The sequence below is a fragment of the Protopterus annectens genome, chromosome 11.part0 (assembly GCF_019279795.1).
Source record: "Protopterus annectens isolate FY-2018-M chromosome 11.part0, PAN1.0, whole genome shotgun sequence".
Taxonomy (NCBI): Eukaryota; Metazoa; Chordata; order Ceratodontiformes; family Protopteridae; genus Protopterus; species Protopterus annectens.
The window spans coordinates 1,061,960,163-1,061,987,218 of NC_056745.1; the positions used below are offsets into that span (position 1 = coordinate 1,061,960,163).

General features: G+C 39.3%; 1 protein-coding gene across 1 annotated transcript in view; it reads right to left on the bottom strand.

The window, feature by feature from the left end:
* Positions 1 to 27,056, bottom strand: part of LOC122815696 (mucin-19-like) — a 1,162,279-nt gene that overhangs the window by 365,622 nt on the left and 769,601 nt on the right. Inside the window, exon 21 of the mRNA XM_044088411.1 lies at positions 25,030 to 25,168. Coding sequence (XP_043944346.1) covers positions 25,030 to 25,168 — 139 coding nt within the window. The remainder of the gene's footprint in view (positions 1 to 25,029; positions 25,169 to 27,056) is intronic.

Genomic DNA, 27,056 nt, shown 5'->3' on the forward strand with positions numbered 1-27,056 from the left:
AGAGGCCAGTCAGTGGAGTCCCTCAGGGATCAGACCTTGGACTGATCCTTTTTGGCATTTACTTCTCAGAAGTCAAAGCCAATTTCAGTGGTCTCTGACTGACACAAATGTTCTCCAGGAGGGGCTACCGTGGAGAAATCACTGGTGTCAGAGCCATGGACTAAAACTAAATGCCAAGAAATGCATAATTTATTTATTTTATTTATTATTTATTTTACATTTGTTGACCGGGCTAGTCCAACTGGATATATGTCCATTTTCAGCAGAGGCCTGGGGAGAAAAGCTCCACTAAAATTACTAGCAATATAGATACAATATGTTTTTAAGGCTAGGCAATACAAGTTATTTATATAATAGCTAAACATCATATAATTGACAAAAGGTTTACAATATAATGGTGAAAACATATATAAGAGGTATAGACAAATACATACTATACGACAGAGAGCCTGCTAAAAATGAACAAGCGCTATAGTACCTTCTAAGATAATCTAAGCTAGTAACACATTTTGTTAGCTGATAGCTAATACATTCAGAGGTTAATAGGAAGGAGTTCAAAGTGTAGCAGTAGTGAGATAAGTTTACAATAAGCATGAAGGAAGGAGGTGATTAATCTGAGTTGGTGCATGGACATAGCCAGTTATTTTTAAGATATTCTTTGACTTGCTTCTTGAAAAGTGATGTAGTGGAAAGAAATGAGAGTTCTCTCGGGAGCAGGTTCCAGGTTTTCCCCACAGTGTTGGAGAACAGAGAGTCCCCAGCCTTATTGTAAGACTTGTGCATTGAAACTAGTAATTTATTTGCTGACCACAGGGTAGAAAGATTTATGTAGGGTGTAATAAGACTAGTGAGTATTGGTGTGTTACTAGGATGATAAAGGATCTTGTGTGTGATAGTAAGTTGGTAAAAAAGAAGTTGATTATGGAGTTCCAGCCAATCCAGTTGTTTTAGATTGTGACAATGGTGGGTTCTAAATGGGGAACTTGCGGCAAATCTGGCAATTGTGTTGTAAGAGGTTGCTTTTGGATAGATTGGTATAAATGGGTGAGGCATAGAGGAGGGTAGAGATAAGATGGGTGTGGGCAATATTAGTTCTAGCTGTAGGAGTAAGGAATGATTTAATCCTATACAGGGAGCCTAGCTTTCTGTTCACTGATTTTATTGCGTTGTTTATGTGTGTGTCAAAGGTCAGGTTGTTATCAATTGTTACTCCTAAGAGTTTGGTAGTTGGGTCAGGAGATATAACAGTGCCATTACTGGATAACACTGTGAAGTCTATTTGTGTGGACTTTTTGTATTATTAAAGAGCAATAATTTGTTTGTTTGGGGGGGGGGATTAAGGAGAAGGCAGCGCTGTAGGAACCAGTTTTCCACTATGTTCAGTACCTTTTAGATGAGGGATTGGAGTTCTGATAATGAAGTAGCAGAGCATATTAATGTTGAATCCTCTGCATATTGATTGCAGGTAGCTTGAGGAATTGTTAAGTTGAGGTCATTAATAAAAATTGAGAATAGGAGGGGACCCAAAATAGAGCCCTGAGGGACACCTAGGGTAACAGAAAGATGTTTGGATAGTGTAATATCCCACAACACAGCTTGTTGACAGTTCTCTAGGTAAGAATAGAACCATTTTAGTGCTAGTGTATCAAGGGAGAGGGATTTAAGTAGATCCATAAGAAGCTGATGGTTAACCATATTGAAAGCCTTTGAGAGGTCAATATAAAGTGTGGAAGATAGAGTGTTGTTATTACAATTTTTGTTGATGCAGTCAGAAAAGGATAAGAGGGCAGAGGTGATATTGTGGAATCACCTAAATCCATGCTGACAGCTAGCTAGTAAGTTATTTTGGAGAAGGTAGTTAAGTAGTTGTCGGTGGACACATTTTTCCATTATTTTTGCTAAGGGAGAGAGTAAGGCTATTGGTCGAAAGTTTGAAAGTTCAGTGGAGTTACCACCCTTATGTAAAGGGATAATATGGGAGATTTTCCAGATAAATGGGATAGTTCCTTCAGAAATTGTCCTATTTATTAGGATGGAAATGGGATAGGCTATAACTTTGGCTGATTTCTGCAGGTATTCAGCTGGTAAAAGGTCGGCTGAAGGGGTGCATGGCTTTAGTTTTACGAGAAGGGTGCAAATGAGGGATGTAGGAACTGGTTGTAGGTAGAATGATGGCAGTAAGCTAGTTAAGGTAGATGACAGACTTGGTCTAACAGGGGGTAGAGAGTTTGCTAGTAATTGGATGGCCTCAGTAAAGAAGGCATTAAAGGCATCGGCAGTATGCTTAGGATTGTTACTGGTTGTATCTGATGGGGTTGGTGTTTTGGGGTGACCTGGGTGAAAGAGTTTGTTTATGCCTGAAGTTTTGTGGTTTGTGTTTGTGGGTCTACTGGAGTTGAAAGTAAAAGTTTTTTTGTCAGTCATTATTGATCTTTTAGCAGCATTTCTCAATTGTTTAAATTCTAGATGATCTGTTGGGTTTTTGGAAGATCTCCATTTGGCCCAGTCTTGGCATAGTCATTATTTAGTCGGGGAAATATTGTTTTTGTGAAAGGAACACTTTTTATTTGGCTTGGAAACATTACCTTCCTGCCATTTCCTCTTGGTACTCTGAGTCTTGTTAGGCTGGGACTTTTGTTTGTTCTGCCCTTTGACATTGGACACCTTGTAAGAGGAAAACCTGGGAATGTGAAAAATTCTAGATACTGCATGCATCAATTTTATCTCTATTATCCCAGTGGTTGAGAATATGGGTAGCAGTAGGACCAAACACAAATTCAGAATGTAATGGAGCATTCAAAATCTCATTTTCAAATCCTCAAAAAAATTCTGGGTATGTAACCATGCATAACACATCAATACAACAGGAGTGGCTATGCTTCGAGAAATAGTATCTGCACCTACCAAAACACTTTTCAAAGCACATTTTGAAAGATGAGTCACATTAAAAATAACCTCTTTCATATAACACTACTGGTAGGCAAAGATGCAGCAGAGTCATCTAAACTAAATACAATTGCAAATTAAAATTCCACATGAAGCCCTGATAATTTGACCTTCTAAAGACTAAATTGCCATACTAAAGTAACTTGTACTCCAAGATTCTAACCACTTGCTAATTTTATCTGGCAATACAGAGTTAGAAGAAACCAAGACTCTCTTGTTAGGCTTGGCAGCTAGTGAAACTACAGCTGGATCAGCTGGTAAAGGAACAAAGAGAACTGTAAGATCATAATACACTATATATGTACTCATAGCCTTTTTAGGAAATGGTTTACTAGCCAAGGGGATTTTACATGCAGTTTTATAAACATTTTCTAAGGCCAGTAACAGAGGAAGAACAGCCAAAAACATCTGAAATATCTTCTTCAATAAGATCATAAACTCTACCAGTTTCAAGGGGGTAGCTTCAGATGGCTTCCAGTCAAATGCATCTCTAAACCTGTGGAAAGGTGAACACATGCATATTTTTTAACCTATTCACCTTCTGAAGACTCATATTAGATGGACTCAAGAGTGCTAACTCTACTTCAGAATCCTCATCAATATTTGAGGGACTAGACTGATCTTTAGAGAAGGTAGCCCCACAGTCATTCTGTATAGGAAAATAGTCTTCACGATGAACTAACAGTAAAACACTCTTTTGGCTATGAAAACCACATCAGCCCTGTACATGGTAATAACCTGATAGTCTGTAGTGTAGTGAAGTTTTTGTTTCTTTTTACTATGAATTATACTAGAGACATAGACTAGACATAATATCTGGGGACAGATCCCTTTAATGTGAAATTATTTAAATGACTTTTACTTCTGCAGAGATTGTGCATATTTACTGATATTGGTGGATTGTAATGACAAGAGTTTGAGTATACTTTTATGATGGAAATGTTCTTAATTGGGCAGTTTTGCCATTATTGGTTCATACATTTTGTTTCATTGCCTACTGGAAAAATGCTCAAAACAATACATTTAAAACATGCTGCAACAAGTGTGCTGTATTATACAAGCAATACAATTTAACACAATTAGGAAGGTGAATCAAAAACACATGTATGTTTGCATGGTCCTACATATGTGTTCAAGGGGGCTATGATTTGAAAACTGCCCAAAGACAAACTTTATCCACCACTAGCCAGATGCATTTTAATTGAATGTGGGTTTCAATGCTATTTCAATAAATGTGAGTTTCAAGGTCAGATAAGTTTTAATGCTGTCTGTTTTCATTGTGAGACTGCATCGCTTTTTTCAGCAGGTGTCTATCAGTGTTTGTGCTATAAATTTTAAAATAAAGTTTTAAATTAAATTCAAATAATCACTGTAGAAGTAAAGCATAAAACAGTATGCTCATTACAGTGTTTATGGTAAATGGGGAGAAATAGCCAAGTAATGGGACACTGGAATGGCTGCAGGGGGGAGGGCTGTGTATGGGAGAGCCCATTTGACCATGATTCTGTGAGGGGGAAGGGGTAACAAACTCCAAGACAGCCCCAGGCAGCACAAACTCTAGCTTTACCAGTGAGACTATAACTGCTTAAAAGAAGTAAGCATACAAAAATACAATAGTTAGTTTGAATTCTGAAAGGAACTAGCAGTAGTAAATAACAAGAATATTAAAATAAAAAAAAGTTTTCAAACACAAAAACTGCAAGAAAAACCCAGCCAAGCTAGAGTTTTCACTGTATGATACCTTAAACATTCTATAATGGCATATCATGGGATATATACAAATGACTCCTTAAGGACATTGAATGTTTCAGCTAGATGGCTATTGAATGTCATGTCCATGATTTTTTTTTTTACTTTTTATATCTTTATAGCTATATTCATGCCAATAAATCTAAATCCCAGTAGCTGTGAGCATGCATGTTTCAGCCTTTATTTACCTTATGAGCACAGCATAAGTGGATAGTCTGGCTATACTTCAGAAACACAGGCACATAGGGTCAGGTTGTCACTTCAACAGTGACAATCACCTACAGCCAAGCTTTACACCACTGGGTGGCTAGCCCTGGTGCAGTACACTTCTTCCACACACTCGCATGCACACTCGCACTGTTGCCAAGTTAGAGTGTCCAATCCACCTACTACATGTCCGTGTTAAAACTAAAGTACTTCACAAAGTCAACTAGAAGCTCACAGAACTGATTACATGCAGGTTAGATCATATCCCCTAAAATATTCAAAAGCAGGTATGTAAATGTGGGAAAGGGTTAGCATCCTGTATCGATCATTTTCAATTTCATGTCTTCTGACAGCATAATGTTTTCTTGCTCTCTCATCACTTTTTTAAAAATCTCCTTTTTAAGAAATGAATGCATCCTCATCCATTTCACCTTCATCCCTGCTGCAGCCCTCTCCCTTTGTAGTCTGTGCTATAACAGTCCCAGTGATTACTCTCCCTAGTCTCCTGAGATGCCGTCACTGAGATGGAAGACCCAACCTGTTTTGAAAAAAGAAAGACCTGGAAAATTTGGTTCTGGGAAAGTCTCTAGTCCCAGGGTCTTCATTCCTGGATTCCAAACATATGATCAAATCTAGTTGTAACAGTTGTCATGCTTTTTTGCTTTCTGGGACCCCAAACTCAAAATAACTTTCATACTTCCACCTCAGCACACACAGTTGACCTATTTGCTGCTTACAAAAGTAAAATCCCAATCCCTTACACATTCCACTGGAAGGCAAGCATCAGATGCCAGCTATTACCTGCTGGGAAGGTGTTTTTTGTTTATGTTCCTAACCCACTCAATGGCTTGTGAGCTACCCAATTATCTGCTTTACCGGGGGTTTCATACATGCTACCAATCAAACTAAATCTGCTGGTGAAGCAGTGCACCTCTTGTAGTTTTTACACACTAGGCTCCTTGCTGCAGGTGATATACCTGAATGTGCCAAGCCCCATCCCCGTTTAATAGCTGAGCCAGTACATACCACTCAGTCTCATTCTCCCACACCTAGTCCCTTTAGTGCCAATGCCACTAGATGAGCACGGGTCATCTGGGAAGCAGTCAGGGCTTTGCCGTTTTGTACTACACGGCTAGGGCACCAGTGGACACTTTCAAGCAGTTGGTTCTCCCTCATCTCTAACACTTAAATTCCATTTCCAAAGGATGAGAAGCTTTAAAGTCCTTCATCCCTCTAGATAATAAGTTACTAACATTACTTAGACGTAAAAGTTCAACTTCAATAATTCTCATTGTTAACAGAAACAAAGGTTCACATCTGTAATTAGTTACTGTAAGCCTCCAATGAAACCCCCATAAAGTTTTACTGATACTATTTGCAACTAGTAACTTAATAATCATTAAACCTTGATACATGAGTTTAAGTGTATCCATCAGTCTAGAAGAGGTAAGCACCACATTTAGCAAACTGAATGTGAATGTCCAAATCCTAAGCACCTGACTTCACAGCTGAGTCTCCAAATGACTGGAATGCACCAGCTTGGTTACTATTTGAATTTGATATCCAATAAGCTAAGCTACCACAGTGTCATGAATCTTGCTGGCAGTGCCTGACCCAACAGAAAGTCACAAAGATCATACCAGGTCATTTCCGAGGTAAAAGACCAGTTTAATACTTAACCTGCCGTGCCTTGCATTAATACATCTGACAAATTTGTTGATCACTGTTAATCAATGAGTTACTTGAAAATAATCACCAGACTTCTGAATAGGTGTTTTTGCAGGATGCAACCTCTCTTACAATCCCCCATATGTGAGGCTTTCAGTTCCACACACTCTTCACTTAACTCAGCATCGTATAAAAGTAAATTCATAGACAGAAATATTAATATAGAAGTTAAGTTATGAGGTATAAAGCAGTTTCATAGATAAAATATGTATGTGGCTATCATGAGGTTTATGTGAGAAATATAGAGGTGGGAGTGAGTATTGTCACAAAATGATGTCAATGACTGGGAGATGGTAGTAAAACTATTCAGGTATTAGTGAAGACTGCTTGTGGGCCATAGGATTCTGAATGAAGAAAACTGGTTTGATGATATGGGAATCTGTGCATAACAGTTGCATTATTCCTGGAGATATACAGGAACACATCCATCAATTTGACAGGTGAAGATTTAGTTGTGTTTTAAATGAGTTTGTATTCTGAATTGATTTCAGTGGTAGTAGGTTTTGCTCATCTCAAGGTGCAGGGTAATATAGCCATGCTTATAACATTTCATGCCCTCCATAGCACTTGACATAGCAGACCATTACTATGTGGACGGTGACACCATGCAGAAAACAATGGAAATGTGTCAGTCTAGTCTGCAACCCCTAAGGAGTTGTAGAATACCTATCCCAGTGAATACCATGGTATACACGGTTCTACGCATATTATCTACCGGGAACTTTCAGCAACCGACTGAGAACATAATGGGGGTATCTCAGACATCAGTCTTGGGAATACTCCATTAGTTCCTTTGTGTTATGCTTCAGCACATGAGGAAGCATATGCTGCTCACACAGCTCCAAGATAAGAGAATGAATACTATGTAGGTGTTCAATGATATAGTCTGTTTCCCAGAGGTAATATACTGTTCCTACATTGAAAAAATGGCCCCACCTAGTGAATAGGAAGGTGGTATGTGAACTGCAAAATGTAACACTCCATCCACTGCCAGATCTATGATGCACAGGGTATCATCTACGGTTCTTCACAGATAAAAAGCTCCAGGCACACACAGCTCCAGAGAAATCCAATAACAATAAAATTGTAATGGCAATATAATAATAGAGTGCTCAAATAAAATATAAAACACTTTAATAGTAAGCACTTTCACAGTTTACAAAACAACTACTTCATCAGACTACAAAAATACAAACAGTTTAAATACAAGTAATAAGCCAATCACAGTTCAAATGCATCATTGTCTCATTAATACTTAAGGTATATAGCTTAGAGCACTGCATTTAAAATAAATTAATGTTTTAAAGGTCTTGTTTTCAAGAAAGGTTTCAACGAAACTTTAATGTTCAAACCAGGATATCTATCCGCCCTAAAGAAAAGAATCCATTTTTGCTCATTGCCTTCTGTGATGGATTTTATATCTCCACCTCTGATGCTTGTATGTATAATTTCCAGCACAAGGAATTTAAAAGTTTGGTTTGTCCCATTCTCAACTACATGCTGTGCTAATGCATTTTCCTTTTTTACCGTTCCTCACATCCCTATAATGTTCTAATATTCTCTCTTTAAGTGTCCGATTAGTTTTGCCAATATAAAACACATTACATATTGTGCAAAAACAGAAATAAACAAGATTAGCTGTCATGCAGTCTGCATAAAAATCAGACTCGATTTTAATATTCAATAGTGTATGAGTGTAACATATGCCAATAAAAATGTATCTGCATGCCATGCAATGCCTACAAGCATAAGTGCCTAGGCGATCTGATCTTGGCTGATTATTTACCTGGTTATTTCTATATTTCTAATTTTTTTCTACAGAAGGTTGGCATGGCTATGGGCAAACCCTGTGCCAATAGCTATGCCAACCTTTCTTTAGTGCAATGGGAAAAAGCCCATGTTCTTCAAAATAATGAACACACAGATTCCATAGCTTGGTATTGTCGTTTTGTGGGCAATATTTTTTTGCTATGGAATGATACAGGAACTAGGCTGAAACAGCTTATTTCCTTTTTACATGCTACCACCGAATTCCTAAAATTTACCTCTAAATATTCTAGTACAGAGTTTAAGTTCTTGGATGTAAAAGTTAATAGAAATACATTGAATGAAATTGTGACTGGTGTGTACAAGAAACCAATGAAAAAGAACAACGTATTACATAACAGAAGTATGCATCCAAAACATGTTAAGAATAATGTACTAAAGGGACAAGTTTTTAGAATTATGAGGCTACACAATAAAGATTCTGAGTTAAGGGTAGCCTTATCAGAGCTTAAACAAGACTTCTTGGTTAATGGGTATTCAGAGAGCGATATTGATAAATGCATTGATGATGCTTGTATCCAGAGAAATGACAGATGTAAATCACATTTTAGTATAAATAGTGTCAATCCTGTTAATAATAATGCCACAGTACTGAGGAATAATGATACTCCAATAAATAATTGTTAGAATGACACTACCTTACTCAAGTGATATAAGTATTTACTGTGACATAATTAGAAAAAAACTGGAATATCTTGACTACTATTGATGAACGTATGACTGAAATTTCGGTACACCCTATTTTTTTTCTTTTAAAAATAGTAATCACTTAAAAATCATTTATGTTATAGAAATAACCAGGTAAATAATCAGCCAAGATCAGATCGCCTGGGCACTTATGCTTGTAGGCATTGCATGGCATGAAAATACATTTTAGTGGCATATGTTACACTCATACACTATTGAATATTAAAATCGAGTCTGATTTTTATGCAGACTGCACAACAGCTAATGTTGTTTATTTCTGTTTTTGCACAATATGTAATGTGTTTTATATTGGCAAAACTAATCGGACACTTAAAGAGAGAATATTAGAACATTATAGGGATGTGAGGAATGGCAAAAAGGAAAATGCATTTGCACAACATGTAGTTAAGAATGGGACAAACCATACTTTTAAATTCTTTGTGCTGGAAATTATACATACAAGCATCAGAGGTGGAGATAAAATCCATCACAGAAGGCAATGAGCAAAAATAGATTCTTTTCTTTAGGGCGGATAAATATCCTGGTTTGAACACTAAAGTTTCGTTGAAACCTTTCTTGAAAATAAGACCTTTAAAACATTAATTTATTTTAAATGCAGTGCTCTAAGCTATATACTTTTAAGTATTAATGAGACAATGAACTGTGATTGGTTTATTACTTGTATTTAAACTGTCTGTTATTTGTATTTTTGTAGTCTGATGAAGCAGTTGTTTTGTAAACTGTTTTATATTTTATTCGCGCCCTCTGTTATTATATTGCCATTACCATTTTATTGTTATTAGATTTGTCTGGAGCTGTGTGTGCCTGGAACTTTTTATCTGTGAAGAATTACTTGTGTTTTTCCAGTCACTTTATTCCATTTTTGGTGTTTTCTTTGCTGCTATCATCTATGGTTACCTATTATATTCTTGAAAGCCGACAATGTTGAATCCGACATTGTCAACATGAGACTTGCGAAAGTGCAGAACGTTGAACAGGTAAATGGAAATCACAGTAAGGGGAAATTTCCATTTACTTCAAAGTAGTGCGGTCTCGGAGTTGGTATATTTAAGTAGCAGGTAGTGTGGGGGCCCAGCCCTCCACGTGGGGGGTGCAAGGCCTACACCCTTTAGATTTTCTTTTTTTTTTAATTTATTTTTTCTAAACATTTGAAATTTTAATGGTTCGATCATTAAAGGTCGACCTTTAGTGATTTGAACCATTAAACTTTCGATGTTCTAATATAGACCCATCATCTACAATGTGTGTGTGTGTGTGTGTGTGTGTGTGTGTGTGTGTGTGTGTGTGTGTGTGTGTGTGTGTGTGTGTCTGCATATGTGTGCATGCAGGCAGGCCACCCAGGCAATTTTCACTACTTCCACATATGGCAACATGTAGTCTTTATCAATAGTTTGTCAAAGGTGACTTCCCATAGGGACATCTTGTGGGGAAGCTGTATATGCCCTAGAACCCATCAAAATCCACACAATCAAAGTGACCAGGGTTACAACTACAAACTATCACAATCCATAAGCTTTACAGAGTTTCTGTTTAGGCTGCTGAAGTCACACTTTCAGTGTTTGGCTACATCAGGTGGTGCCCTGCAGTATGACCCTACCACTTGTGCCAAAATACTCAACATGTATGTTACACAATGTTCTAATTAGAAAGCAGATACAGCAGGGTGGCCTCTAGTAGGGGCAACAGTTACCTGCACCACATGCAGTTGTAACTGGGGCAGACAAAGAGTCAGAGAAGGATCCACCATCAGGGGATGACAGTGCCAGATGGCAGTGGTCACAGTATACCATGTGAAAAGGCAGTGGAGTGCATATAGCTTTACACAATAATTATACAAGAGTTAATCAGATACACAACAGTGAAAGTGATGCATGAAAAAATACCAGACTTCACTTATCCATGCATAGGCTGGCCATGCTGAATATTCAGACATAGGCAAGTTAATGTACAAAGGGCAAGGCAGAATTTGTGAGTGCTGAGGTGTAGCAAAAGAAAAAGCACTTTTATGGGTAGTGTGAGGACTAGGTTTTACGGTTGTTAATTTGGAGAAGAGCTAGGATCAGTGGATACATAGGATGTGTTTGGAGCTGTGGTGGTTTATGTTGCGTATATGTGTCTCTGCAGGGATGCAGCTTCAGCATTTGGTACAGTACTTTGATTCTGCCTGATGCACATTTCTAGGTCACGCATGACAGAGGGTTCAGCTTCGCGTGCACCCACATGTGAGCTGGACCTGCCAGAAGTTGCATTGGCTGCACCACAACCATGGCTAGATGCTGCTATGCTATGTGACCTTGATTGGCATTCACTGAGAATGTGCTATCATAATGATGGCCACAACCATGAGGATGTTCCTGCTGTGGATGTGTCAGCACAAGAGGCAAGGTATCTCACTCTTGTACAGTCAGGTTGGCTAACATCTCTGGATGCAACAAATGACCCCTAGACCCTGCCAGATGACACACTGAAGACAGTGTACCATTCAATGTGTTATTCAGTCCATCACATGAATCACAAATATGGGACCTGCACTACCACAGGTCAGTATGCACAGTCTGGATCATCTTCACTATCTCTGCAATGCCTATGGTGGAATTAGCTGTGTCACCATAATGGCCGTGCACAAATATTGGGTTGCGGCTGCTAACCCACCAACCTCAAGGGAAGGGGGTAATCATATCTGAGGTAAGCACCATTATCAACACCCCTGTGTGGACCTCTCTGTCCACAAATGTTATGGACAGATTCAAACATCTGTCTACTGGGGCCAACACACTTACCTGATCTATTGTGTCCCCATCAATATGTCCTCTCTCAGATGTTTGTGTACTCTGGGTATCTGCAATGTTGGTCACACTCCCTGTATTAAACACACTCCCTGCACCACCTGGCTGTATGAACTCATTCCTGCCATCATTATCAGTGGCTAGAGATCCTCCAACATCAGTCTGTGAAATTCAAACTCCTAACAGATCAGGTGGAATGGACTGAAGAGGCTACTGATGGAGGCTTGGACATTCTTCTACTGGCATTAGGATCCAGCAACCAGATCTGAAAAAGAGAAGCTCAGATCTGGGGCATAGAGAGAAAGTGAGAGAAAAAAGAATTCAGGAAAAACTTGGCTGGTGTCATCGGGGGAAAACTTGAATGTTCTTCATGTTTCACTGTTGCAGTCATTACATTTCGGTTATCTGCTTGCAGGTAGCCCTCAGTCGGCCTGATTAACAAAGTCTTGGGTCCTGCGTCGGTTGCTGTCCCTTCTTCCATGATGTCAGGTCATCAGGGGTAAAAAACATGCAGCTGACATTATTACATCAGTCTTTCTTCCCATGCGGTGCCTGAAGCAGAAGCAGTTCGCAAGTGCCAGTTGTCTGACTCCTGAAATTTTTGTTTTCAAGTTTCAGAACCAAAGTCTTCAACTAAAGCTAAGTACCCCATTGGGGAAACTTTTTCTTGCTCCTTACCAATTTCAGTAAAAGTTAATAATTGCATTACTTGTGGAAAGCAAATACCTCATAAAGATTTTAATTTATACTGTATTCCTTGCCTAGGCCCTGACCATGACGTACCTTGCTGTCGGTTTTGTGCTTTATTTAATCAGCGCACTATCCGTCGTCGGTATATTTTCACCTCTAAATATTTTGGTTCTCAGTTTAATTATCCATAAATGTCATCAGTTAGCCATCTGACTACTGGGATTCCAAAAAAATGCAAAGATAAAGACAGAGACAGGCAGCCGAGGTCCAAAACTGCCAATGACGCTTCTCCTAAGCCAGTCGCCAGTTCGGTACTCAGTGAGGTACTTTCGCAGCCCCTGATTCCCACTACTTCTGATTCGCAGGCCTCTACTGAGACACATTTGGAGTCCGGTATGCCGCGAGATGCTTCGACTATGGAATACATGGATGTCTCTACCTTGGCTGGGTCCAGAGCCACTGTGCAGGCACTAGCGTCTGAGGGTGTATTCAAGCCTACGGACTTGCATATTAAACCAATGCCTCCTTCTTTACTTAGGCCTAAATCTCAATCCATGCCTAAAAAAACAATGCCCAGGCCACATGCTCAGGCCTCTAAGCCTAAAAAACAAATGATAAGAATGGCTGAAGATCTAATAACTCTAATCAGGGGTAGCCAACCAACCCCCCCCCCTTCTAAGAGGCCTAGGACTGAAGTTGATTATGAATCTTCTGATCAGGTTTCTGTTTTTTCTGACTCTTCTGATGATCTGGATTTGCCCTTATCTACTTATGAAGATTCTGATGCAGAGGACTCCATTTCTTTGCTTCCCCTCCTGAGGATTTTTCTTTTGGGGAAACCTTACATACTATAAGGGAGCATTTCCACTGGGAAAGCCAGGATTTTTCTGATTCAAAAAAGAGGCTTAGGGATTTCCTTATCCTACCTCAGCATAGGCCTTTAGCTATTCCTCCTGTACTAGACATTGTTGATGATGCTTTTTTGGACTCTAGTTTGGCTCCTGATTCCCTGCCTCCTGCTCCCAGAAAGCCTGACAGATACTACAGGGTCCCTGAGTCCCACAAGTTCCTTTTTAAAAATCCTATTGCAGATCCAAGGACTATTTCACAGGGGCCCAGGGGCATTAAGGCTTCTACTGCTAAAAATCCTACCCCTTCTGAGAGAGACTCCAGGGAGCTGGATAGATAGGGTAAGAAGGTTTACACTTCTGCAACCTTAGCCATTAGGGCTTTAAACTGCCATTTTCATATGTTAAAGTATCAGCAACATGTTATTGGACTGCTTAAACAGAAAATGATGTTGATTCCTGACTGTGTGGAAAATAAAGAATTACAGGATTTAATGAATTCTGCTGAACAAGTTGGAAAACATACTTTACAATGTGGTTTTGATTCATTAGAGGCCTCTTGTAGGGCTGCTGTTACTGAGTCTGTGCTCAGAAGGCATGCTTGACTTAAGGAGCAATCTTTGCCTGATCATGTTAAAGCTAAATTGTTGGATGCTCCTTTAAATCAGGACTGCCTGTTTGGCAACAAGGCTGAGGACGTTCTTAAAAAGATGGAAGATAAAGCTAAATCTATGCAAACCATTAAAGATTTTTTACAAGTTCAGCCTCCTAGATTTAGTAGGCACTGGCCCTCTAAGAATTGGTCCTTTCCAGCCCCTTCCAGATCTTCTCAAGCCAAACCCAGACACAGCAAAAACCCCAGGTTTCAGTCCCAGGGGACACACAGAACTAAGCAGTGGGGGCCTCCACTTCCAAATCTGGGAATAATAAGACTCCTCCATATGGTAAACTGTCTCAATGACATCCTTTTAAAATTTCCAAGCACTTATCAACTGACTGCCCCTTTGGGGGGAAAGATTGCTCTTCATGCAAAGAATTGGGAACTCATTACCCAGGACAAATGGGTTTTAAATATAGTGTCCCAGGGATACAGATTTCACTTCCACATGTTGCCAACACCAAGCGGGTGGCCAGACCTACCCCCATATCAGTGGGTAGAGGCCCAAAACAAGTACTTTCTCTCTTAAGCATGGGGGCTATTCAATTGGTACCAGAAGAGGAAAAGGGATAAGGTTTCTACTCAAGAATTTTCCTGGTACCCAGAAAAGACAATTCATGGCATCCTATCCTGGACTTGTCTACTCTAAACACCTTTTTGTAGATTCCAAAATTCAAGATGCTGACTCTTCACCAGTTGCTTCCTATGCTAGGCGAAGATGCCTGGTTGGCAACGCTAGATTTAAAAGAAGCATACCTGCACATCCCAATCGGGGAATCTGGCAGAAAATACCTACGCTTCAAAGTTCTCTGCACTGCCCTTTGGCTTATCTACTGTGCCCAGGGTATTCACAAAGTGCCTAGCTCACCTGGTACCCTGTCAACAAAGTATATTCCTGGGAGCAAGCTTGAATACAACTTCCCAGATGGCTTACCTGACATCAGAGAAACAAATTCATTTGACAACCTACTTCAAACAAGTGGTCACAAAAACCCTGCAAGACAAATACTGCAAGCCTTGGGGTTCATGGCCTTCTGCATTCTTCTAATTCCATATGCAAGACTGCATATGAGGAAACTACAGTGGTATCTAAAAAGCCTATGGTATCAACATTCTCAAGACCTAGAAACAATGATTCCTATCATACCTTGCCTATGTCTAGAGTTCCTTTGGTGGGCAGAGGCCTGCCACCAAAACAAGGGACTACCTTTCACACCAGCCCCTGCCACCCAAACCCTAACAACAGAAGCATCAGACTATGCATGGGGGACTCACCTGGCAGGGAAGTGCATTCAGGGCAAAAGGAACACAAGTCAAATGCACCTGCATATCAATCAGAAAGAAATGTTAGCTGTACAGAATGCTCTGACAGCCTTCAAGGACCACATTCTTTCAGGACAACTAATGGTAAAGACGAACAACACCACTGTTATGTGGTACATAAACAAGCAGGGGGGTACACATTCTTACCTCCTCTGCAGACTAGCCATGGCATTGGGGAACACAGCCTTGAGCTACCAAGTGCCCCTACAAGCTCAATTCCTGTCAGGTAAATTAAAGACACTGGCAGACAGACTAAGCAGAAACCTCATGGACTCGCACGAGTGGAAACTGGAACCAAGGATTTTCAACATCTTGACAAGCAAATGGGGGATCCCAGATATGATCTGTTTACCTCTCCCCAGAATTACCAATTGGACAAATTTTGCACAAAGACTCCCCACAAACAAGCATGGAAAGTGGATGCTCTGTCCTTCAGCTGGAAAAACCCATCAGTCTATGCCTTCCCTCCTCTGCCTCTGCTCTCCAAATTACTACTAAAAATCAAACAGGACAAAGCAAGGATGATTTTGATTGCTCCAGACTGGCAGCACCAACACTGGTACCCCCTCCTACACAGTGTGTCATGGTTATCTCCATGGCATGTGCCTCAGACTCCTTCCCTGCTGTCTCAGCAGGAGAACCAGATTCGGCACCGTCAGCTTCTAACACTGAACCTTGCAGCCTGGATAATTACTTAATCTCTCCTTTACCATCCCTCAGCAAACCTGTGATGGATATCATTTTAGAGGAAGGAGGCCTAGTACTAGAAAATATTATGCTGAAAAATGGAAAAGATTCTGTGCCTGGAACCAATCTCAAGGGATGAGCATAGTAGCACCCAATTTACCTCAGATTTTACAATACTTAACTGAGATGCTTCACAAAGGCCTGTCTTTTTCCTCCATTAAAATCCACGCCTCAGTCATTTCAGCTCATTATAATACAGAGCCTCCCCTCTTCTCTCATCTACTTCTCAAGCAGTTCCGCAGAGGGGCCAAAAATTTGAGACCACCCAGGAGAGCTCCAACCCCAGCATGGGACCTTAACTTTGTCTTGGAGAAACTCACTCTACCTCCTTTCGAGCCAGCTCCTACTGCAGACTTAAAATTTGTTTCTCAGAAAACAGCTTTACTTTTAGCAATCACTTCAGCTAGAAGGGTATCTGAATTACAGGCCCTTATGGCAGTGGAGCCTTTCGTCATCTTTCATCTGGACAGGGTGTCCCTCAGAACCAGTCCATCCTTCATGCCCAAGGTGGTATCCAGTGTGGCTCTTAATCAGTCCATCCATTTGCCAACATTCTTCCCCAATCCACAGAATAAGGGGGGGACAGATACTGCATTCCTTAGATGTGCACAGACAACTTAGATTCTACTTGGACAGGACTAAACCTCAAAGGAAATCTGAACAACTGCTGGTGGCATTTGCTGCAGGGGCAGAGGGGAAGGCTATTTCAAAGCAAACCATTTCTAAATGGATAAGCCATTGCATTCATTTCTGCTATAAGTACCATGGAAAACCTATCCCCTAGGGGATCAGACCTCACTCCACCAGGGCTGCATCTACCTCTACAGCCTTTCTCAGAGGTGTCCCTACCAGGGACATCCTAGAAGATGCTACCTGGAGGTCTGTACATACTTTCACCAAGCATTATCATTTGCCAGTTTTCTCTAAATCCAGAGCTGGCTTTGCCACTGCAGTCTTGCAGGGCCTTATAGCTGGCCCTAATGCTATCTAAATTCCACCTCCCAACCATAGCTTTGGGAATTTACCCAAATGTAATGACTGCAACAGTAAAACATGAAGAACATAGTACAGTTGTGTACACTTACCATAAATGTAGATTTTCGAGTGTATTCACTATTGCAGTCCTGGTTACCCTCCCTCCAGCCCCCTAACTTCTTTTGGCTATACCTCTACTTTCCTTTACTATGCTTAAAAGCCTTTTTGGTGTATTTGCTTTTTTGTTGGAGGTATATCTTTGTACTTTTATATTTAATTGCTTCCTATTAGGGGCACCTGACATCTGGGGCAAAAAAAAAACTGATGTAATGGCGTCGGCTGCATGTTTTATACCCCTGATGACCTGACATCATGGAAGAAAGTACAGCAACCGATGCAGGACCCAAGACTTTGTTAATCAGGCCGACTGAGGGCTACCTGCCAGCAGATTACACAAATGTAATGACTGCAACAGTGAATACACTCGAACATCTACATTTATGATAAGTGTACACAACTGTACTTTACTCTCATAGATGAAAAGGGGGTATGCAACCTGCCTGCACTACCTGCTTCCTTAACCAAGAAAGGACTGGGGATACTAGAAATGGGAGACTTGGTTCTCTCCAATACTGGCACCATCGAGGTTCTGACCCAAAGGATGGAGCCAACCCTGGCACCATGGAAACAGGAGGGTGCAAAGGCCAGTAAACCCTTGATTTCAGCTGATCAAAGGCTGAGGGAGCCACCTGTTTGCAGTCTCCTTGATCTTTAGTCTGAGGATTTGCATCCTTATTTTTATGAGATTAAGGGAAAGGGGGAAGATGCAGACATGACTCCAGAAGGTAGCAAGTCCTTCAGAACTAGCTTAGCCTGGCACTCATTCAGTGCATGGATTGCAAAGGCCAAACATGGGCTAACCCCAAGCAGCAGACACAGTAATTGTGAGTGCCTTGGACCAATAGTTTATGGCTGGAAGGTATACATTTTTTAAACCCTTTTCATTCTCCCTCTCTTATCCATCCTGGAAGAGAAGACCTAAAAATAAAGAACAGTAACAGATATGCAGTACACTGTTGTAAGTAAACTTACAAAAACATATCTCCTAGCTACCTATCTACCTGAAACCCCTGCCTAGAGTACAAAGAACATTACTACTATAACTACAAAAAAGTACCACTTCTTTTCTGACTAAAGCGAAGCAAGGGTGGAAATGTCTGGACACTGACCTAAATCCTAAAACACTCCAAAAACACTCAGGTACTAAAGCAAAAACACTGCTCTACAAACATACACTAAGACCTAACAAAAGTTATGGTTGGTAGAAAACAATGAAAAGCTTGAGACCTGACTGCAAAAATAGGATATAGTAATGGAGCTCGCTGATCACACCGCAGTCTACAAGGCAGCAAACAAGACCCAAGGTAAATAGGGAGAGAACTGTATTATGGATAGAGGAGGCAAAGTCACTGAAAAATGACCAGCACTGCATTTGGGATGGATCCAATAACCCATAGGTTGGAAAAAGCAGCATCACATCTGCCAGTTATCATAATATAGAGCACTCATATATACCAACTCAAACTAAACATGAAAACTATAAATTATTGTTTTTGTCCAGGGGACTGTAAACTCCATCTACTACCAACACCACTCATTACTTAAGTATTTTTATTTTTATTTATTTTACATTTGTTTACCGGGATAGTCCGAATGGACACAGGTCCATTTACAGCGGAGGCCTGGGGAGCTCCATACATTTTAAGTCCAGTTTACAATAAGTTCAACACATCAAATGTTCAGACATAGATTATGTACCATTTATGATAAGTTCAGCACATCAAATGTTCAGACATAGATTATGTACAGTTCGCAATAAAGTTCAGCAGATTGAATAATTGTTTTACTATGTCAAACAGAAATACAATATAATATTTATATCAGACATTGAGAATAGAAATCATGGTCACAAGTGATATGTTTCAATGTTATATGATGCATGGGCATATCCATTTATTCATCAGGTGGACCTTTAGAGAGCTTTTAAACATATTAGCTGATGTAGCAGAGGTAAGGATAGGGGGAAGATTATTCCAGTTTCTTGCTATGCTATGGGAGAAACTTGTCCTGTGGAGTTGTTGGCTTTAGAGATAGACAGTAGTGTTTTTTCTGAAGAGTGTAGGGGACGGTTTGATGTGTGCTGGATTAGTAACTGACTAGGAGATGGGATTTTGAGGGGATAGTTCAAAATATTGCAGGCAATTGTTAGTTGATGATAGTTGAGTAGTTGGGGTAGTTCTAGCCATTGCAGTTTGTGCAGTGCATGACAGTGGTGTGATTTGTAGTTGGATTTAGAAGTGAATCTGGTAATTTTATTGTAGCATGACTGAAGTTGTTCGAGGTCCTGTTTTCTTATGTGGGTAAGGATCGGAGTGGCGTACATTAGAGTAGATAGAAGGTGTGTTTGGGCAAGTGATCACACCGCAGTCTACAAAGAGAACTGTATTATGGATAGAGGAGGCAAAGTCACTGAAAAATGACCAGCACTGCATTTGGGATGGATCCAATAGTCAGTTAGGAATTTTTTGTGTCTATATATTGTCCCCATTTTTTGTGGACCTTTTTTATGGTTTGTGCTATATGCACATCAAACAGTAGTTTGTTGCCTATTTCCATGCCAAGGAGTTTGGTATGGTTTGTGGGTGAGATGTTGGTACCATTTTTGGCAGAGATTGTAAAAGGTTGGTTGACAGATTTAGATTTGTTAGGGGAGAAAATGAGTAGTCTGGTTTTATTGGGATTAAGGATTAGTTGAATCTGAGTAATCCAGTTTTCTACTGAGGTGAAGGAGTCTTGAGTAAGTTTTTGAAGGGTTGTGAGCGATGGTGCAGAGCAGATGAGAGTGGAGTCATCGGTGTACTGTATGAGTGAGGCATTTTGGCTGGAGTTATGGAGGCTGTTAGCAAAAATGGAGAAGACTACTAACTACTAACTACTACTAACTACTACTATTACTACTAACTCTTCAGTCGTATAACATTGGGGCTGCACACAACTTCCACAAACTGAGCTGTATGCAAACACTAGAACTTATTTTGATAAAAATGTAATTTAACACTTCAGCAATGAACCACTTCATTAATTGGCTAAAAGTCAACATAAACACATGCAAATAAGAGACATTTACTACACTTACATCACTCCCTATGTCCATATGTTAAAATATCAGTTTACACAAACTATATATGTATATACAGACAAAGTTATACATGTATATATATATCAATGCACTTATAATACACTGGCAGCTCAGTGGTGCAGTGGTTAGTGTTTTCGCCTCACAGCAAGAGGTTCTCTGGTTTGATTCTCAGCTGGGGTGCTTTCAGTGTGGAGTTTGCATGTCCTCCCTGCATTTGCTTTGGCTTCCCCTGGGTGCTCCCATTTCCTCTCATACTCCAAAGACATGCATCTGGAGTGTTTCTCACTGGGCCTCCACTGTTGCCCTGCAACAGGTGTTTCTGGTGCAGAGCTGCAACACTGAGATGCCCACATGGCTTTACATACAGATGCACATCTATGGGCTGTAAACTGTAGCATGGCAGTGATATCAGAGCCTTAACAAGATGTACTTAATTACAAATTAACAGGCAGCATAACTAATGCAGTTCACAGTTTTCAAGAACTTCTCTGTCCATTCTTGTATGACAGTAATCTATTCACATCCTAATGCCATGCTACACAGCTCAGTCCCTGGAGTTGTGTAGTACATTGTGAACACTCATACACCTACGTGTGGTATGGTGGGGGTGGTGGTGTGTGTTTGTGTGTGTGTGTGTCTCTGTATGTGTGCACGTGCATACAAATGCATGTTTTGTAAATATACAGTCACATATATATGCTCTTTCTGTGCATTCTCCAATCCACAACATGCATTTCCAGAGTCTGCTCACCCCAGCACATTTTCATTAGGCAGTACCAGGTGCGAAGACAGCCATGATGCACACCTTTTTCTTCTAAAGTATGCAGTTGCATAGCCCATCATACTGTGAGCCTCTGCCTTAGGGAATGGGGTTGCAGAATGTGACCACGGAGCATTTAAAATGCAGGTGCAAAGACCAGCATACTATTTTCCCTGTCTAGTTGTGTTTGCTTTCTGGCGGCTGAACCTAGGTACTGAGTGCACCGAAGAAAAGCAAGGTTTAATGTGCTTAAGGAAAATATGTCATACCTTTCTCTCTACATATTAGATTATTGTACCTGCTGACATGAAGTTTTTTTTTTTTTGTTATGAACTGGAATGTGACTGCCATGTGACAGACACACCTATCGCCCAACATGTGGTGCACAGGGCAGATGTTCATTTATTTATTTATTTGCTTTTGTTTACTGGGAAGGTCTGACTGGGAGTACTTATCCATTTTCAGCTGAGGCCCAGGGAGAAAAGCTCCAAAAGGAAATTACAAATAGCAGCATAGATAGTTCTTATAAATCAGAGATTATATATACACCTGTGATTACACAACGTTTACATCGGATAAGACAATATTTACTTCTGACAATAGAGTTATCAACATCTTGTTACATGCGCAAAATGTATTTTTGCATATAGCAGCATTATGATTATGTGTGGCAAAGAAAGAAACAAAGCTTTTGTTGGCTACATTAAGATAGTAAATGAGAGTGACGTAAGACAGGAGACAGGTAGGAGAGATGACAGAGAAAAGGAGTCTGACACAAGACACGGAAATAATATATATACTCTGAAAGATCAGCCTGTGAGTGTTTAGATATTAATAGATGTCTTTTAATTTAGTTAAAATCTTTGATATTAAGGAGTCTGGCTGGGTTTGGGACTTTGTTCAAAAGCTTAGAGATACTTACAGAGAATAATGAGTCACAGTGAAACCTTTTCGGTTTCTGGAATATGACTACGGAAAGTTCTTTGAAATGAAGATTTCTATTGAGTGAGTTCCATTGGATGAGGAAAGTCAGTTAGAAAGTTTTGGATAGGTGATGTATTTTTGTGAACCCTGGTTAAATGAGTAAAGGATAACTGATGGAGACGTTTAAGACAGTTAACCTCTTCTAGGGATGCACAGTGATATACCTGGCTAGGGAAGTTACATCCAAATTTAATAATTTTGTTATAATTCAGCTCAAATTTGGCCAGGGTAGAAGAGTGAAGATTTGTAATTATTGTCAGGGCATATAGCAGGCTCAGGAGGAGGATGTTGCAATTGTCCTACTTTGGTCGTAAGGTGCAAGTGTTTTACTCTGTATTGAGATCCCAGCTTGATGTGTTTTTTTTTTCACTACTGTGTCTATATGAAGATTAAAATTTAGCTTGTTGCCAATAATCATGCCTAGAAATTTAGTATAGGTGTTCAGCTCAATTTTAATGCTGTTAAAAGTTACAATGTTGAGGTTATTGTTATTTGTAATTATATTTGTGAGAGGAAATATGAGCAGTTTGGTTTTCTTTAGGGATTAAGAATAGTGGGATGTTTGGAGGCATTTTTCAACAGAGGTGAAGGCTTTCTGAGTGACAGTTTGTAGGGTGGTCATACAGGGTGCACGAAGTATCAAGGCAAAATCCTCAGCACATTAAATGAAGGACATAGGTTTTGATTCTTTATGCATGTCATTAATGAAGATGTTGAAAAGAACTGTCCAAGTAGATAACTTAGGAGACACCTGCTATGACTGGGAAAAAGCTGAAATGGGCATCTAGTGGTTTGACTGACAGGGTACAAATATTGAGATAACTGGAGAACCAGTTGACTGATGTGGATGTTAATTTAAGGAGATGGAGCCTGTATTGGAGAAGCCGATGGGAAACCATATGAAAGCTTTAGACAGATCTAGAAAAAGAGGGGATGTTCTGAAGTAGGATGAGATATAGATGGAGTAGTTGGCTATCAAGTAGGGATGTTAAAAGTTGTTGATACATGTACCTTTCAAATACTTTAGAAAGGGAAGGGTGGATTGCTGTAGGGAGATAGCTATTTTTTCCACCGGATGTCCCACTTTTGTGGAGTGCTACAATGAAGGAGGCTTTCCATAGGACTGAAATATAGTTTCTGGCAAAAATGCCAGAGTGCAGGACTTTACCAAAGAAACAAACAAGAAAATCTGCACAAAAAGGAATACTAGGTACCATCCAGATCAAAGGTTCTGAGGAAGTCCATTAGTTTGTAGGATGAACATGCTTAATATCTATTTTTGAATTGAGTTTTTTATTGTTAGCAGTGTTTTACTTGTACCTTGTAATAAATTTGGAACATAGTTTTTTGTAATGGATCTATTTATGACAATGGAGATTGAGTTGGTCATTCCTTTGACAGCTTAGGGAAGGTATTACATTCTCAGGTTGTCAGATCTATTGTTGTGGGTTTTAGTTTTTGAATGTAATTTTTAATGGCTTTGATTGGGACAGTTTATCAGTCCAGTGATTCTGACTATTTGCATATGGTTTTGGTTAAAGGAAACATGGCTGACTTATTTTGTAGCAAGTTTAGGGCTAGGGCAGCTCTGTGTATAGTTCAAAGATGTGGACAAATGATACCTTGATTGCTTTATTTTAGAAAAGTGTTTTTAATTAAAAGTCAGGCCAGTACTTACCATACAAAAATTCTAAATGATAGCTACTGCCACCACAGAAAAGAAAACTTCCAACCAGGGAACAGTCCTACTCCTAAGAAATTCCCTGGAAAACTTAAAAGCATTCAACTATCTCCCATTTAAAACAGTCATCGATGAAAGAACCTTTGACGAGAGCAAGATCAGATCTCTGGAACAAACTACTACCTGAAACAAGCCATCAAGATACTCTTACTAAGTTTTACAAGTATATTTCTGAGCACCTTTTCAAGGAAGTTGCTTGTAAATCATTTAGTGATAGTGGATAAACTCTTTAAAGGCCTTAAATTTCCCTTGTTAGTCTCTGTGACTATGTACATAGTTCTATTTTTTTCACTCACTTCAATTTGAGTTTTTTTTTCAAAGCAATTCAATTTTAAACCATTAAGAAACAATTTCATGTTGAAAAACTGTAATGTAAACCTGCTGCTTTCTTAGAAATGTATCACAACTGTATAACATTCTATTTTATAAAAACTGTATAATAATTATATATGAACCTTCTTAACTTTTCCGACTATGTAGACCAAGTAACCTATCATAGCTGAAGTGTATAACTTAAGTTTACTTGCATTACTTATTACCTGTGAGCCTGTGTCAAGGTCTGAATCTAACTGTCTGGACTAGTGCACCTACCCTGATACCAAATAGTAGATGAATGAATGAATGAATGAATGAATGAATGAATGAATGAATGAATGAATGAATAAATGAATAGTGCATGATATTTTTTATCATAACATGTCATCAGTCTTGAAGGTGCACTGTGAGGCACAAGATGAAGCCAACTACCTTATTCACTCAATACATGACAAAACGTTAAGATAAACATACCCTGAGCACTGTCCTTCCAACGGCAAATTGAAACTATATTGGGAAAATAAAATTATGCAACCAATTTGTTCTTATTGCTCTAATATCCAGGAATGTCACTAGAGCTTTGGACAATTATACTTCTGAGTTTATAGTTCTCACTACCACTGGTCGAGTAATAGAAGAATTGTATGCCACATAAGGATATTTAAACTATGATGGCTCCTACAGGAAGTCATTCTTCTACAACAGACCTTATCTACACTGATAAAAGTTCTGTTTTCTAAACCAAACACTAGCAACATTTAATATAATTTTGTCAAGATAATATACAATACACCTGTATCAAAAATTCCATTTACATTTTCAAATAAAATAATTTTACCTCAACAAGTATATTTTCACAGTCACCATTATAGGAGTATCTTTTCTCATCAAATGTTACATATCTTCCATTTCCAAACACGTGGCAAGTAGATGAGCATTCATTTGTTGTGCATGTCCAGGTTCCTTTTGAGCATATGCTACAATAAAATTTTGACAGAGTTATAATTATGTCAAGGGTTGTTTTCTCATGAATGCAAAACAACACAATGGATTGTATCACCACAAGCAGAAAGAGGAGAAAACGTTCACTTTAGTTTTAATTTCTAATCTTCCCCATTAAGACTGATTGAGAGATGTTTTTGTGCCCAGTTTTTAGCATATACAAACAACCTCAACATTATTTTAGTCCCTTAGTACAGTTTTTGAAAAGGCCAAGAAAATAAAAACACAGCCCTAACCTTCATTAACCACATATGTATCAAGCTAGATCTCAGAAAGTCAGTAAAGGCAGTTTCTGCTGACCTAACAAAACCTCATGATACTGCCAGTTATATGCTTTTCTAAAGATTAATAAACTGTAATCTATGACAAGTACCATTTTAAATGGTTTGCCAGCTGCCTGACAGACAAACGGTCAGACACCACTTCTCCATTATCTATTTGGTGACCGGGTCACTTCAACATATATATTAACAGCATACTTCTCAAGCTCTTAGTGAAAGAAATCTGGAGAAGGCCTAAAATAATGGGGACAAATACCCCAAAATAAGTACAGATTTTTCAAAAAATGTTCTTATAAACATAGAAAGTTGCTAGAATAACAGGATTGGTGTTAGCATGCATTTTCTGAAGGATATAAAGTTGGAAAATTGCATGTCAATATTTAGTGACTTCAATCTTCAATGATTTGCCAAAAAATGCAACTTTTTGAGGAGCAGACCAAAATTATAAGGCAAAAATCTGGACATTTGAGAGGTATGGTTAACAATGTCTCCTCTTATTGCCACCCATCCTCTCCTGTACAGTATTTTGGCAAATAACTCATTTATGTTCATCTAAAATTCCACCTAAAATTTTAGCAAACCTATGCAAAGTTTTCTAAAGCACTTAATCTTGGACATATGTGTCAAGTTTACTCCTTAATAAAAGTAAAGTCAAGGTTATACTATTCACAGCAAGCATTATGCACCTCCATTCTACTTTCCCCTTAAAGTCAACTCTAAGGATAATAATCTTTAGAAATCACCACCTTAAGTATACATCTAGGTGTAATGTTAGATGGCAAATTAAAGTTTGGGCAGCACACTAGCAAAATAATTTTTCTTATCAATTAAAACTTGGATTACTTTACAAGGCATAGAAATTATTTACCACACATGGCCACCTTATATCATTAGTGGCTCACAAATACAAATAAATATTACTGCCTTGTTTTTACTAGATTTTTGGGTGGACCATGGCCATTGATCCATCCTGCAACTTTCCAAGGGCTTTAACGGAAGATTCTACAACAATGCAGACTACATCGCAGAGAACCCAGACTACCTTGGATAATTATGTTGCTCAAAGTGTCTCTTCTAACTATGGACATTCCAATACAAATGTAAGTGGAAGCTTTACAAATGATACGGCGAAGTTGTTGAGGGAGAGAGACATGAAGATTAGTAATCCTTTTTCTACTACTGGTTTTGGCAAGCTTGGCTTATCTGCGGACAGCCAGGATTTATGTGATACCCTGGAGAAGTTGATGCTGGCAGAAACTAAGATACATTTAAACATTCTGGGTTTACAGTGTTATTTAGAATTGATAATAACTTAGAGGTTTACGGGCATTCAAAAGTCCTACTACCCCCTTTGATTTAACTAATGCTACTCAACGCCAGATGTCTAAACCTCAAGATGCATGCACTCGAAACTCTCCTTAGCATGGAGAACATCGATATCTGTGCAGTAACAGAAACCTGGTTCAGGGCTCCCGAGAGCACCCCAGCACTACCAGGTTATACCTCATACCATGTTTTTCGGCCCCAAAACTTGGACCGAACCACAAAAGGAGGGGGAATATCGATATTCATCAAAGATACC